Source organism: Manacus candei, unplaced genomic scaffold, assembly GCF_025592945.1.
Source record: "Manacus candei isolate 608988 ecotype Guabito, Panama unplaced genomic scaffold, ASM2559294v1 h1tg000011l, whole genome shotgun sequence".
NCBI classification, from domain to species: domain Eukaryota; kingdom Metazoa; phylum Chordata; class Aves; order Passeriformes; family Pipridae; genus Manacus; species Manacus candei.
Window position 1 is genome coordinate 6,428,741 of NW_026138059.1, and position 15,577 is coordinate 6,444,317.

At 38.6% G+C, this 15,577-nt stretch overlaps 1 protein-coding gene across 8 annotated transcripts in view; it reads right to left on the reverse strand.

Moving 5' to 3' along the window:
- Positions 1 to 4,039: 4,039 nt before the first annotated feature.
- RNF144A (ring finger protein 144A) overlaps positions 4,040 to 15,577 on the reverse strand; it is a 68,844-nt gene continuing 57,306 nt past the window's right edge. For all 8 annotated transcript variants that reach the window (XM_051778348.1, XM_051778342.1, XM_051778341.1 and 5 more), the window contains 4 exons: positions 14,926 to 15,133; positions 12,931 to 13,078; positions 11,629 to 11,718; positions 4,040 to 8,814 (listed from right to left, as the gene is read on the reverse strand). In XM_051778348.1, the coding sequence (XP_051634308.1) occupies positions 8,683 to 8,814; positions 11,629 to 11,718; positions 12,931 to 13,078; positions 14,926 to 15,133 (578 nt within the window). In that variant the 3' untranslated portion in view covers positions 4,040 to 8,682. The remainder of the gene's footprint in view (positions 8,815 to 11,628; positions 11,719 to 12,930; positions 13,079 to 14,925; positions 15,134 to 15,577) is intronic.

Genomic DNA, 15,577 nt, shown 5'->3' on the forward strand with positions numbered 1-15,577 from the left:
AGTGTTCCCCCTTCTCCCAGTGTGATTAGTCAGTGCTCTTTGAACGTGGCATTTTGAAAGAGACCTCTGGTATGCACCTCTCATTTACATCTGTAGATCAGCTTTTGAAAGTTCAAACACTTCAGCTTTTCCTTTTCAGAAAAGGTTTATACGCTCTCAGAGAACAGGAGCAATAACATGTTAATATCAGAGACTAGAACAGCCCCAGCAGTGTGCAGGCCCATCATAACATTGTTATTTTTAGCTGTATCTTTACAATTAGCTCTGTGGAGGCTTTGAAACACAGACTTTACAAGCTCGAGGTAGAAATCTGGTTCACAGGGATTTCTCTGGGAAGCCTACCCGTGCTGAGCCGTGGTGATCGGCGGCTGCTCCCTGCTGGCTCATGGCAGCACCGCTCACATGGCTGCCTGAAACACCCTTCCAGGGGGGCTATGCTAAGGCAGTGGGAAAAGTTTATCCCTATTCCAACTCAGGAATCCCTCACTCCACCTGTACCCCTCATTACATGAGACTTCAACAAAATGAGTCCACTAATAATTACTAAGGCATGAAAACAAAGAAACACTGCACTCTGCTCATCTGCTGAGGCAGTTTTAAATGCAATTTTACACAAGCTCATGCATTTCTCCCAAAAAATGACAGTGGTATTCTCAAAATACAGTAAGACCTCAGGATTTTGAGGCAGCCTGAGCATTTCTTCCACCCACCAAAACACCATCTTGAGGGAGCATAGGGGAAAAATTGTTTGTAATTGTTCTTAAGAATAACACACGGCAGTGAGATCTCAGGAATGGCTGAGCCTGCATCTTTAATTTAGACTGGTATGAGCAGGTCAGGCCTACAGAACCTTCTAAATTATTAATGATATATAACTTTTTTCTCTCACAGTCCACACTGAAATCAGTCTCATATTGTGTCACACAAAAAAGATTATGACAATTGAAGAAGCTCACTGGCAGAGAAAATCCTGTCAGAAAAACACAGTTCTGTCGCAGGTGCTCTCTTACACAGCAAGACGAGCTCTCTGCTCACCTAAAATGAAAATCCAAACTCACTAAAACATAACGGAAAGGTTAATCTGTTTTAATGGGCTCTCAGCATCCAATTCACAGGAAAGATGGATGGAGTCTGCCTCACCCAAGCTTACAGGCAGTTGGCTTTACTCTTCCAGCTACTTGGTGAAAAAAGGCAGTGTTTGGAAGAAGGAAGTGATTTAATTCTATTCCTAATACACTTTCTTCCACGAAAACTACAAAAAATATCGCAGAACCTTCACCAGTCTATTTAATATGGGCAATCTGCATTGCACCAGGATCAGATTTCTTGCATATACATAATAAGTATACTGACTAGAAGTCACATTTGACATTTAAGGAGATGTTGCACATAAAGTACATATCAGCTAGACACATACATAGATCCAGATTTTAGAAAATTGCACTGAGTGAGGACACCTAGAATTTATTCCCAGGAGCCCTCTTCATTGGGATCTAGGTTCAAGTTTAGCATTTATATACTGATTATAGTGTTAATTTCATTTTTGGCTTTAAAAACCAAAAGAACAAGGAATACTGGACTAAATTCCCAGTTATCACATACAACTTGACAATGTTCTCTCCTGTCACACATCACAAAAGAACTGGACTCTACAGTCTTTTAAGTGCACTTCCATTGCTTGCATGTCTGAGTTGGTTTGCATGATACACAGCTTCTAAACATTTTGTATATGTGCCACATGTGTTAAGTTATAGTCACTACACATATATTCTCATCTGGAAACACCATATGGGAGCAGAGTAACCTGGTTCTAATTTGCACCACCAAGTTCTGCCCTGGTATCTGAAAGCAGTCCTCGCCATAAGGCACTCTGTGACTGCTTCCCTCAGTTTTAGCCATGTAAAAGTTATATGCCTGGACAAAGATAGTTGTCTAGACTTCCTCTGTCAAAGTGTGTGTGGGAAAACCCACACCTAAGTAGTAGCTTGAGAGGCTAAAGTTTGTTTATACAACTACTTTAGTAAGAACCATAGGACACAAAGTGAAATCTCTCAGGAGATGTGTCTTTGCACTGACTACCATAAGTTAAAGCCAGACACATGAATGCCAAGACAAATCTCATACTCAAATGGTGTCAGATACTAGGCTGAATCGTAATTTCCAGAGTGCAGAATCTGAATAGCAAAGGCTTCCTTGTATAAAACAGCCTTACCTATAATTATCAAAATCAACAAAAGTTTTCATCAGTTTCACTATATCCCGCATAAAATAACTCTTGGTATAGATGCAGGGCTAACAGGCAAGTTAGAACAAAACAGCACAAAAATCTCTTATCAGAAACTTCCTAGTTGATCTCCAATTAAAAAAAAAAAAAAAAGAAGAAAGGTGCTTTGTAGATGTGGATGCATTGTGCTTGTAGGTTGATAGTGTCAATTCCTAGCACTACCCCATACATGCGTGAGTACACAATACAAATGTGGGTAGAGCCCCTCCCAAATCTCCGTTCGTGAAGCCTAGTCATGATGACCTGACACAATACAATTTCTACAGTCACATCTCCATTAGTACCACTGTGACTAGCAGAATGCTAGAACTATCACAAAGTTTTTGCGCTGTGCAATTCTATTGCTTAAATCTTTCTGATTTTACGGGACAGTTACTGCCATGATTTTGACCTGAACTCTCTCATTCAACACCCAGGTACACTTCAGGAGTTATTCTGGGCCTTGGGCCACTCCTAGCAGAACTTATTACTATGGATGTGGGTCACATCCAGCAACTGAATGATCCTGGACACTATTTACTAGAACATCCATGGGCTATAAGCTTGCCACTTAAGAATTCAACTTAAATGTTCTAATTTTAGACAATCAACTGTTACTTAAGAGTTTCTCCAGTGCTTGATTTTTGGACGACAGACAGTTGTGCAGAAACCCAGTCACATAGCTGAAGGCATGGGTGAGAAAATCTTTCTACATCAAGGTAAGTTGAACCTGGCAGAGAGACTGAGAAAGTGCCCAGGAGCTAAATGTTACTAAACTATATGATTACTGTATGTGACTAAGAAATAATCCCACTCTTTAAGAGAAAACTACAATGCAAAACATGGTCTAATTGGAAGCAACAGATTGGTGGAGTCACAGAAGCAAGCAGAAAGATCACTTTGTTACCAATACCTGCTCCTAGAATATGTCAAAACCCCTCGTAGCTTTTATAGACTATTTTCTGCCCAATTAATTGAACAAAATATCTAAATTGATCCTACCCTTATGGAGAAAGATCATTATGCTCCATGAAAACGAAAGAAGGAATGACCGAGTAGCAGCTATTACGTGACCCTGATTTCTCTAAAATTGTCAAGTATAAAGCATGTAGATGCATATTATTTATGCACTGCATTTTCTTGAAGAAATTGTGCTTGTGCTTTTTCATGGGGAAACAAATTGTGAGCAAAACAAAGGCAAAAAGCGAAAAAGAAACTATGGGGACTGAAGGGAAGTCTGCATCCTCAATTGCAATTTAGGCAAAATACAAAGTGCCTGTTGGTGGAGTCAGGAACACTGGAGCCCATTACCACTGTCAGAGTTAACTATGCTCTGTTGTTCAGGAGATTGAGCTTTGCCTTTAACAGTTTCACTTCTGCATGACCAAACTGAGGGGAATACAAGCTCTTCACAGCCACCTCCACCAGATCTAAACCTGTGGTGCAAGAATATACACACTCCTCAGAGTGATCCTTGGGGTAGCACATTCACCTGCCTAGAGCGTCCATCAGTGGACTGCAACAGGAGCTGGACCAAAGACCCAGCTGTGGGTAAAATTAGCTCTAGAGATACGCAGATTCCCTCTTTTACCTAAACTGGAAGACGGTGAGTCAGAAATCACAGTTATGCCCAGAAGTGCCGCAGGAGGTCTCCAGGCTGTGTTTGCTCTGAAAGAGACTGAGAGGCAGAGAAGCCCAAAGAATCTTATAGAAGTACTTTTCTTTAGCAGACGTACGGAGCTGGAAAGTCACTATGAAGAATCACAGGAGACACACTCATTTAAAATATCTATTGAAATTACAAATTAAACTCTTCAGTATGATTCAAAGTACAAAACACCACATTAAAAGGCATTCAACAGCTCTTTTATACATCACAGTGTTAGTGGCACAAAATGTACTTACATTTCAAATACATCAACAGAACTATTTTTACACTCATCAAATACATTATTTATACATATGCATGACTCCTTCATGCTTATCCCTATACAAGTTTAAAATACATCATGATAAAATGATCAAGAAAGGTTCAGTTATGGACCACGTACCTGTACCTAATGTTCCTGAAATTCTTATAAGAGATACACAAATCAAAGCAATAATGAAGACCACAGGGCTCTAAACACAAACAGCATGCCTTACTTAGTATAAGTGCATTAGCAATTAAGCGCTGATACAGGCTTTTTTTATGTCCTTAATATCACTTATTAACAACCGTATTCTACTTGTTTTCCTCAGGCTTTCAGATTATGTATGTGAAATGTACAAACTTTGGTTTTTGAAAAAGTAAACCTGCACAAAGCTTTATGCATGCTGCACCTCACTGGGATAATGGCCTGCATTAAATACATTTATTCTTATACAGTAAAAGGTCTACAGATGAAATGCACAGAACTTAATTTTTATCTTCCTGGTCATAATATTTAAAAAAAAAAAAAAAGCACTTCATACTTTTCTGACCTATGAATGTTTTATCCCGTCAGCTCCACAAATGAGGGCTTTTCACTACTTTTGTCAGGAGATCAAATGTAAGCTGAGATTTGATCCAGTCAGCTGTTATTTGGGATTTTGCCTAATTCATAAACCAGAGTATTTGAGGAAAGATCATGCTATTTGGTATGTGAGGGAAAGCATCCCAAATTCTTGACATGCTAAAGTCAGTAGGAGGAGACTTCAGGATGACTGCCAACATGAATAAAACTGAAATAATAACATAAAACAATAGTAAGCTTTTATATATAACGTTCATCACAAACTCTTAAAGAGCTTCAAACCCAATTAATTTGCCCTCACAGCCCTCTTATGAAGTAGGCAAACATTGGTTCATCCATTAAAAGGACGGTTAAATTGAGATCAAAGGAGATAAGTGACTTGTCCAATGTGGGGGAAAACCAAAAGCTATCATCACTGAAGTTAATGTGGGCTGTGCTCCTGCTCTCTTTCTCAGGACTGACTTCAGCCCAACTAATGAATGGTAAGCCTAGGGACATCCAAAGCCTCTGGAGTTGGGACTCAGCACTCGCTAGACATGACACCACTTCATCCAGAACATGCAAATGAAGTACTGTCACAAACTCCATTAAAAACAGTATTTAAGAATGGGCCATTCGCTTAAGAGTTGGACTCGATGATTGTTGTGAGTCCCTTCCACCTCAGAATATTCTGTGATTCTGTGTGAATGCAAAACCCTAAATGATAGCATAACCATAAAAATGCAACAGAAATCATATTGTGATACCTATTTTTCTGGTGAAAAATCTAAAAAGCCATAGTTGTTGTAATTTCATTTGAAAAGCAGCAGAAACAAACATTAACTTTTCCATGGCAGGGCATTTAAATGTCAGAGTTTAAAATAATGTATTTACAATTCAATTTCAGGGTATTTAATGTCACAGTATCAACATAAGTTGTAACATTAAAACACTCTGTATATAATACCTTACCACCAAAAGTTGCTACTTTGAAACCAAATAATCAGCATTACAAAAAATAAAATAATGACAACAAACAAAAAAATCCCATACAGATGGAATGACATTTAGCAAACCTGAAAAGACTAGGTATTTGTTAAATATATGTAGGCATATAGTCTATCCCAACAGCCAGGATGTGAAATAAGAGCTGCGTCATAAAAACCTCCAGTAGCAATTCAAGTGCGTTGAGATCAGAGATATACTAACATAGTTTTCCCATTATATATAATGTTACCTGTGAGCATCAATTATAAATTATTATTTAAAAAATATCTGTATTTGGAAAGGACATTTTTCTTTCGTTTTTGTTTTAAATTTGGAAATGCATTAATTTTGACATTGATTATTAACTGGCCACACAATACTCTGGGAAACAAGTTTTGCTGTATTGACACATAAAGGCTAAGAAAGGTATAGAGAAAACAAACCGTATCATACCAGGACACTCTAATACTGTTCACAGGGCACTGAACCTCTACTGTTTACTATGACCCCAGTAGTACACATATGTGGTCATTAGAGTCACAGTCACAATACAGCAGAATCTCTTAGTGCCGCCAATTAGAAAATTAATAACACATGAAGTCTTTACATCCTGTTGTCCAGGTTTTTCCTCTTCTCCAGTTAAACAGAATTACAGGGCCATGCAGGAAAGGCCACAGTTCAAGCTTACCTGCTGGAAGTTGTCCTTCTCAGAATCCTTCACAGAAGGTTTTCTGCACAGTGAAGCTATGACTCAGGACAACCCAGGTGCTTGGCTTGGGATACCTCTGGGAGATGGACTGAGCTGATGTCAGAGCCAGAGGGAGATAAGCACTTCACTGCCTGCTGAACTCAGTAGTGATTCAGACATGCTTAGGGGCTGGCAAACAGTCATCAAATGCACTACCCAGTCTTCACTACAGATATTTTTTTAAGAACAAAGCAATTTTTAATAAATTCTAGACTACTAAAAATACTCAGGTAACAAAAGATCTTAACTGCGCATTGCCATAAACAATCTGAAGATATCACAAGGAGTTCATATTTGCTGGAAACCAGCTATCCTTTTTCTTCACATTTTAGTGGCTGAACTCATTAAAATCAAGCCAAATAAGTGAACTACAGATACCCTCCAGCTCCTAGAGGTAAAATCTGTGGTTAGACACAGTTTGAATTTAAATAGCATTAAACCTGGAAGATGGGGGAGGAGAATAGTTTTATAAAAAGACAGTGTCCCTTTTCAAAACTGCACCCTACAGTATTTTTATTAACAGATAGACTGTAAAACAAAAGCTAAAGAGTAATTTTTTATCCTTGAGTTAAGAAAACACATTCCCAGTCTGTGACAGCAGACAGAAGTAGTTGCACTTAAGGGTCTTAAGACATTTTCAGTGTAAAGTTATTCTGGCTTTAAGATATCCATTCACCTCAGTACATTGCTGATGAACAGAACTAAATGATGATGACAAAAATGCAGTCAGACGACAGTCCACAAGCCTGTTGAAAGAATGCTTTCCTTCAATACTATAGATATACACATTGTTTCAGGTGCTTCATATTTCATGGCAAGAAGTTATCAGTCAAATTCTTGTAGGCTTTAAAATCAAAGCAAAATGGTTTTCAATAAAATATTTCTAAAGAGAAACCACAATGATGCAGCATGTTGGCTAGCACACTTTACTACCCTGAAAACACAGCACTGAATACTGCAAAACTATCAAGTGATTATTTTTCAAATAAAACCTTATTTTGTTACAGTATTGTTATTAACACAATACACCACATATACAATATTAACTCTGAAATGGGCTAACTAGTTTACATGTAAAGTAGAACTTCCACATATATCCCAGGCATTTTATTATTACAGGGATAATTATACAGGGATAACCATGATGTATCTTTATATTTAAAAGGGAAGATTCATTGATAACCCAAGAGTCTGCTAAATATTAAAGTTAGTCCTGTATTTTTAAATAATTGCCCTAAAGACAAGCAATATATCCTGAACTTCCAAAATATTTCAATAGCACAGCTATTTACATGTTTGGTTTAAATAGGATTATATATATATATATCTACGTGTCTATAAAAAGATTAAGATACCTGGATTAGAAGTTATGTAGCCCTATAAGTGTAGCAGAACCCTAAACAACAGCAAAAAATAACAATTCAGAAAAACACTAGTGGTCCAGTGGTAATCAATACCATCAATGAATTTTTAAAAGAACCTTGATTAGATAGCAGGCTTGTGTCACTACTCAACCTTACAGCCTCATCAATTAATTTTAAAATGTAGCTTTTAATCAAACTAATTTCTTATAAGACTTGACAAAATTTGTAGAAGGCAGCAGGATGAACTTTGTCCCTCTAACCCTCCCCAAATTTCAAGAAAGGCATAGGATGGCCTATATGCACCTTACTAATTTTATTATACTTGGAAGAATAGGTACTAGAAAGGACATTGTGATGGTTTTAACAAAAACAATGTGTAATAAACATAATAAAGTCACACTAAGTTGACTATCTGATATAAATGATAGGCAACTTAAATATATACAGGAATAAGACACCAAATCTGGAAGCGAACAGATATGCAGAAGTTTATACTTGTCTGCTTTTTCAGCTTGTTTTGCTGATGTTGTTCAGTACAGTTCCCAGTCCACTAGCAGGGCAGCACCAACTTTTTGCATTATTTTCAGCAGTATCACCTCTTGATTTCAGGTAGCTACCCAGGTCCGTGGTCTCCCTTTAGCACCAAACTTGCCTTCTGTTACCCTCCTTGTCTATTATCAAGTGATCTATATAACAGTGGTAACAACAGTTCCTGGAACCAAGACTGTGTGTCAATGAAAAGCAGAATGGGGCAAGTAAGGCTACAGCAATGTAAGTGCAAGAGAGAAACATAACAGCACAATAAAATAAAAACACGTGTCGTGATGAGTCCAATCTTTTCCCAGACTAGGTAGGTAGAGGGTCATCATCTCCTTTATTACATTTGCACTTGCAGCACAGAACAAATGGTGTAGCAAGTAGAAGGAAAGGGGAGGCCACCAAAAGTAGAAGACCAAATCCTGCAAAAATTCCTACCACCTGCAAGAAAAAGGGATAACATTGCGTCAGGGATAGCACTGCCTAGATTCTGTGCCTGCTGACACCAGTGTATCATCAGTGTCTGTCAAAAAGACCTCAGCAAACGCCATTGACCTTACCAGAGCCAGGACTCGCTCCAGGTGTACACTGCAGTCAGCTCCTGCGACCAGTAAATGCGAGGGAATGCAGAATGTTCATGTTTCATGGCTCCAGTCAGAACCACTACACACAACTCGGTTCCATCACAAAACGTGTGCAGATGGCTATTTGCCTTTTTGAGTTTTCCTATACCTCAAACAACTAATGAAGCAAATGACCACTCAAAAGTTTAGGAATTTCAGTCACAGATTAAAAACACCACAGATTATAGGAGGACTTTGCATATGCAATGGCTTTCTGCAGTCAGACCTAAGCTCATCCTGCTGCTTCAGAGGACCACAGACTTATCCATCCTGTCAGTGTGCCAAACTAATAACTTCTACGAAGTTGAAATTTGGAAAATTATTTAGAAAAACATTCAAGTTGAGGTTCATTGCCTGAGAAAGTTCCCCATTTGCCATAGGCAGCTGTAAAGAGTGATGCTGCAACAATATGCCCACAAATTATTTGAGAAAATAATTTAGATTTATTCACATAAGAGTGTCTGTGAATAATTTTGAATAATGAAGGCAAGAGTGGAATGCTAATTTCATAGCAAAACCTCACAACAGAAGGCAAAATGAAATTAAGAGTGCAGCATTCATTAAGAATTCTTCTAAGTCAGTGTTAGATATGCCATTCCAATTAGCTGGCAAATATTTAATTGGCCATGGTATAGATGGGACAATCCACTAGCACTTTTGCTGGCCACGGGCAATTTCGCATTTTGATTACCTTGCACATCGTTTTGCCATCACTCCACTCCGGGGATTCTGGCAGGGTGAGAGGGCCAGGTGCCTGCGGGAGATGGCGCTGTGGGACAGCGCTCACCATCCCTGGCTCCGGCACTCCTGGATTCTGGCTGTCCAGGGATATGCAGCTCAAACCTCATTGCCCTAACAATTTTATTTCTTCCCAAGAGCAATTTCTTTTTCAGCTTCAGAGGTAGGCACGTTTCATAATGCTTTTTTTTTTTTTTTTTTGGTGGCGCTGACAATTGGCTGCAACTTCCATTTACTAATCTTCGCATTATTTCTCACAGATATAAACCAAAGCTAAATTCTCATCTTTAAAAAAACAGGAGCTGCAACTATTGCTGTGTTGCTTTTTGGAGTCAGCATGCCCTTCTCTAGCTCTTTGCAGTGCAGGCTGAGTGCAGTGGTCAGACAGAGCCAAGCTAGAAGTAAGCAATTCAATGGACCAGACTGACTACTGGTAATTAAAATTAAATATCTATTTACACCTTCCTTTCAGCCTCAATATGCCATCAAAAAAAAATCATCAAGTTTCATTTTTGTTTGTTGTATTGGTTTTCTTTTTGTTTGGTTGGGGTTTTGTGGGGGATTTTTGGGGTGTGCGTGTGTGGTTTTCATTTGTTTATTTTTAAATAAAACTGACTGCTGAGTATTACTTATTTATTTTCTACTTGGTTGTTCGCCTTCTGAAGACACTGCTGCCTTATTCAGCATCAAGTCATTTCCTCCGGCCAAAACCAATATTTTTTTAAACCCACAAACAACAAATCAAAGGCTGACCTCAATTTACTTTGGGTAAATCTAAGAATAAACAACTTAGTCAAAGAAACTTAACATAAGGAAACAATTGCAGTGTTGATTTGGCTTTAGTGGGTTCAGCAGAATTATATCTTGACTGTTAGAGAATGATCACTTCCTTTCTCAACAATGACTTGATCAAACATACCGTGTATTAAACATATTTGCACAAACTGCGGTGGCTTAGAACAGATTCCAACTATCAGATTAATTGCCTCATATTACAGGTGTATCAAGTAAGCTTAATGTACCCATACACTTCCTAAGATACCAATGGCTAAGCCAAGCAAAACCCAGTCCATAGCTCAGTCACTCAGTGGTGCATGTGAAAGGAGAGGGGTAAAACCCTTTTATTTCAGTTTAGCTGTTTGCCCAGACTTGAGGGTTATTCTATAGACTTGGGGCTTATGCTCAAATGGAAAGAAATCCGTACTTCAAGAAAAGTACTTCATCTCAAGTTAGGGTAGCTTTTTACAGGCACACAGTTTAGGAAGAGATGACTCAGATACACTGTCCCTGTATCTCTGAAGTGACTGTAAAGGCAGTAGATTGGACCAAATCACACATTAGCATTTATACTGCATTCCTGCTGAGTCCAGCCACACTGAATCTAGACTACAAGAGCTATTCCCACACTCTTTACACCTATCAATTTTAACCTGTATTTGAAATTACTGATAAGCTTTCAGGGTTACTTTCTATTCAACCTACACAAATGAGTCAAATGGAGTCCATAGCAAGATACGGACTGTATTCAGGCTAATTCCTTTTTCCAGTTCTGGATCTGGACCTGAAGATCCCTCGCAAGAAGAGCTTTCCTGTCAATAATATGGATGGTGGCAACCTAGTTTGTCCTCCAGGTTCAGTGAGAACATATCAGGGCTGCTACTAAAGTGGCTCTGCAAATGTACCTTTCCTCATTCTCAGTGGCTTTTTGTCAAGGAGTGTCCTCTCTTGAAGAACTAATTGTTCCTCTCCAGGCTACTGCCCTCTTTAAATCTGCTATGAAAATCAGTTACCATTTAGCACAGAATTTTACCCAAAGGTGTAAAATGAGTAAAGCAAACAAAGACACTATGACAGCAGTAGACCTATACAGAGTTTTTAAAGACCTGAGCTTTACCTGTGTCCTGTGCCAGATAACAGATGCCCTGGAGTGACCCAGCTTGTTTCGACAAGGTCCTTTGTCATAATGTATAAGGAGAAAATCATCCTACAAAATATTAAATGAGAAGGTAGGCAATAAACAGAAATTCTTCAAGTTACAAAATACCATATCCTAAGAACCTAAAACTGGGAATTGAATAGAAAGATAAAAGCAGGCAGATATGGCCAGGTCTAACCTTTCCAAAGCACTTTTTTTACAGTTACAGATATATAGTGAATTCTTCTCCCAAAGGCTCTCAAGCTGCATATTTAAATGCTAGCATGGAGTTTAGCAAGAAGATCCAAGAAGATAAGCTGACTATTGCATATATTTTACACACACAGAGAAAGAACAAAGGAAAACGAATACTTGTACTGCAAATTTCACGAAGTTGATTCCTTTCACTAGTTGAAGAATAGAAGAAAGACAATACAGACTTCTGAGATATTATGTCCTATCAGTCCTGCCATCCTCACACAAACCAGCCAAGACAACAGGCTTAGTACCAAGGGAATGCTGCTTTTTATCTGAGCATGTGAGAAGCCTGTGACTTGAGGACTGTTATTAAAGTATTCAAATGGGACAACTACAGGATTTGAGTCGTCAGAGTAGCTTTCGGAAACCTAACTTCCTTTGCTCTTGTTAACAATGCTGTAAAGTAAAACTGATAACATGGAAACAGATGTTGTATATACTCTGATCCTTGGGCATGATAACAGGCTGATTTAAAAAAATATAAACAAATGACAGCAACAGCTTATAGACTGATAAATTCCTCGTGTTGGGAGAGTATTGTGTTCTTTTTCCTATGTCAGATCTATTTCTTGTCTCACAGAATACAATGAATGGTAAACAAATCTGACTGTTACTGACACACCAAATCTAGTTTATCTGTTAAAACTTCCTCAGACTAATAGCATTGCTACATTCATCCCTTTATCTCCTCCAAGAAGGGCACCACTGAAAAATAAATACTGAAGAAAAAGCAACGCCCCCCCTCCATGTTAGTTGCCATATATAGATTGTAAACAGATTATTCTCATAAAATTTTACTTTTTAATAATTATTTACTGACACACACACAGAACAAATGCTCAAATCACACAGGTCAGACAAGTAAAACAGAGCATATAAATCCTATCAAATTTCCAGCAACAGCTCTGGTGGGTTGTGGTCAAAAGCTAGTCAGCTATTATTTAATTCACTAAAGAGACAGCCACATGGTAAAGCAATGAAATTCTAGGTTTCTGAGAGCCAGAGTGCATGGCATATACTCACATCAAGAGATTCCAGACAGTACCAGCAAAAGGCATGTTTGCAATTCTTACACATCATTTGGGCACAGCCTTCATCTCTTTCAATGTAAACTTTACACTTTGGACAGCGTTTGATTGGAGCGTTGTCATCTTCCATTTTAAAAACTGAACTGTGGGAGAGAGTGAGAAATCAGTAAGATATGTGGCCATGTCAGTTTAGAGAAGACCGTCTAAGAACTGTGCTACAAAAGTAAGCCTGCTTTTTTGTTAAAAAAAAAAAAAAAAAAAAAAGAGAACTTACTAGAGATTCAAGTATTAAACTGAATTTTATTATTCAGATATTTTGGCTATACACTATTTTCGAAACATATCTCTGGAAAAGATGTTTAATGACTACAATGTCTACATAAACGTTAGGATATTTTCTTTACCACATATTTTCCAACTGTTTTTGTTATCTAGTTATACTAATAGATATTAAACTGTTTTCTCCTGGAATGTAGCAGATGAGCAGCTAGGTCACATCTAAATGTTTTGTACCTCTAGGTCATTTTCCTTTTTTCTCCCTTCTTTCTCAGAAAAGGGAACAATCCCTTGATTGCACAATAAGACCATATTCCTTTGGATTGAGCACCAGGGAGAGATTACTTATCTCTGCCCTCCTTGAGGATCCTCCCTAGGAATTTCCCTCCAAATAAAGAACCATAAGGTTCTGGGGGCATGTCATCCTTCCAGAGTTATCTCTGTCCCTGTTGACACAGTCCTAACAAGTCACTGTTCATGAGTTAGGATCAGCATCGACTCGTCTTGCACAACTGTGCAAAACCACAGGTGTCCCCTCATATAGTGAGCAGAACACACAGGAATGTTGAAACACTGGAAGAACATTTATTTCTCTTGGGGAGCTTTCTACTGTATGCAGGTTTTATGCACACTAATAACTAAAATGTACCTTAAGAAATGACAATTCCTGCAGCAACTGCCAGTGGAGATACAAGAATAACTGATGGGGAATCAACAGTTTGCTGGAAAACAGGACTGACACTTGATTGATTGGTTTACCCAACAGCAGGATAAAAGAACACACACTAATTACTTACACTAGGAGCAACTGTATTACAGAAAACTGTTTTGCATCCATAAAATGCATAGGAAACTCCAAATGCATTGTAGCACAAGTTGCTACTGGCCCATTATGCTCCAAAATAATGAAAAAAATCAACTTTTACTCAGTGGAGTGAAAAATAAAGCGTGAAATAATTAACTAAGAGCAACAAAAAGACTAAGCAAAAATAGATGACATTTTTTACCTTGCCACGAAATTTAGCGAGCTTCAGTTCTTGTCAAACACACATAAAAGCATGTGCAAAAGTTGGTATATTTGATCAGGAACTTGTCATGACAGCATCCTAGCTAGTCATCTGTTACAGTAAACCTTGAAAGAAGACAAGTTAGGAGTAACTAAGTCCAAGGCTGGGCAGGGTTTTATTGATGCCTTGACCTGCGATACAATCTTTGAAAAAGTCCAAACATGAAGTGGAACACATGCACAACAGCCTTTCTTATTCAGTGGCTGCAGTATGCCATGGGAAACTGCTTGAAACAAAACTTAAGATCATGGGCCAAATGTGCAGCAGTTAGGATGATTGACAGGGCATCCTAAAAATCACCGTCTGGCATGATGTTACTGACCCGCACATTGTCCAGGAGAGCAGCAGTAACAAGATCTTCTTTCAAGGAAGCTCATGAGCTGCCTGGATGTCATATTTTCCCACTGGGGCAAAAGGCCAATGGCCCAAGCAGCTCCTTTGTGCTTTGCTGGGAATGGTGGCAAAGAACAAGGCTGCCAAGAGCTATTCAGTTTTGGAATATGGCATTAAAAGAACAGGAACGACTAAGAAAAGGAAACAGCTTTAGAACAAAACATCAGGAAAATGCCTCTTTACTATTCATAATCCGATTTGTTCAATAATTGAGTGTTTAGTTTCTAAATACTTGATCTTTTGCAATACTTTACCTTGTTTCTCCTGGAAGAAAAGAGATTGGCATGTTCTCTTGACAGCCTTGACCTGGATGCCAATTAGATTTGCAAGCAGAGCAGAACTCAATGTCGCACACTTTGCACTGGACCAGCTGGGGGTCCTGTGGGCTTGATTCTTGGAGCTGGCAAACTGCCTGGCAAGTAGAGGATGGACACCAAGTCCGGCATGGATCCAAAAGCACTTCTGCAAAGGGACATAAAAGAACAAAATTCAAAGGCGGATACAAGACTGGCCTTCCACAACAGTGCATTCCAGCTGAGGCTGGCTGGCAGGGCTTTTGAAGACACAAGTTTTCAAAAGGAGCCTTTTAATTTATGCTACCCACTTAGACATAAACCTGGCCTGTTTTCCAAACTAAAAACACCAAACTAAAGTGAGCCTCACAAGTCCCAATTAATTGCCCACTTTCATTCACTGAACTAAACTTGTTCGGAGAATGAGATTTTTTTCTTTTCAGATGTACTTCAAATTAAGCACAGCATATACTATGGAGGTAAAACCCATTAGAAAGTGTTTTTACAGTGCCTTGCTCATTAGGATTCTTATTTCAAGTTGGCCTCTGCCTTAATGTGACCACATGATTAACAATGGCATAAGACTCTCATAGAGTTTCATCTCTTTCTTGAA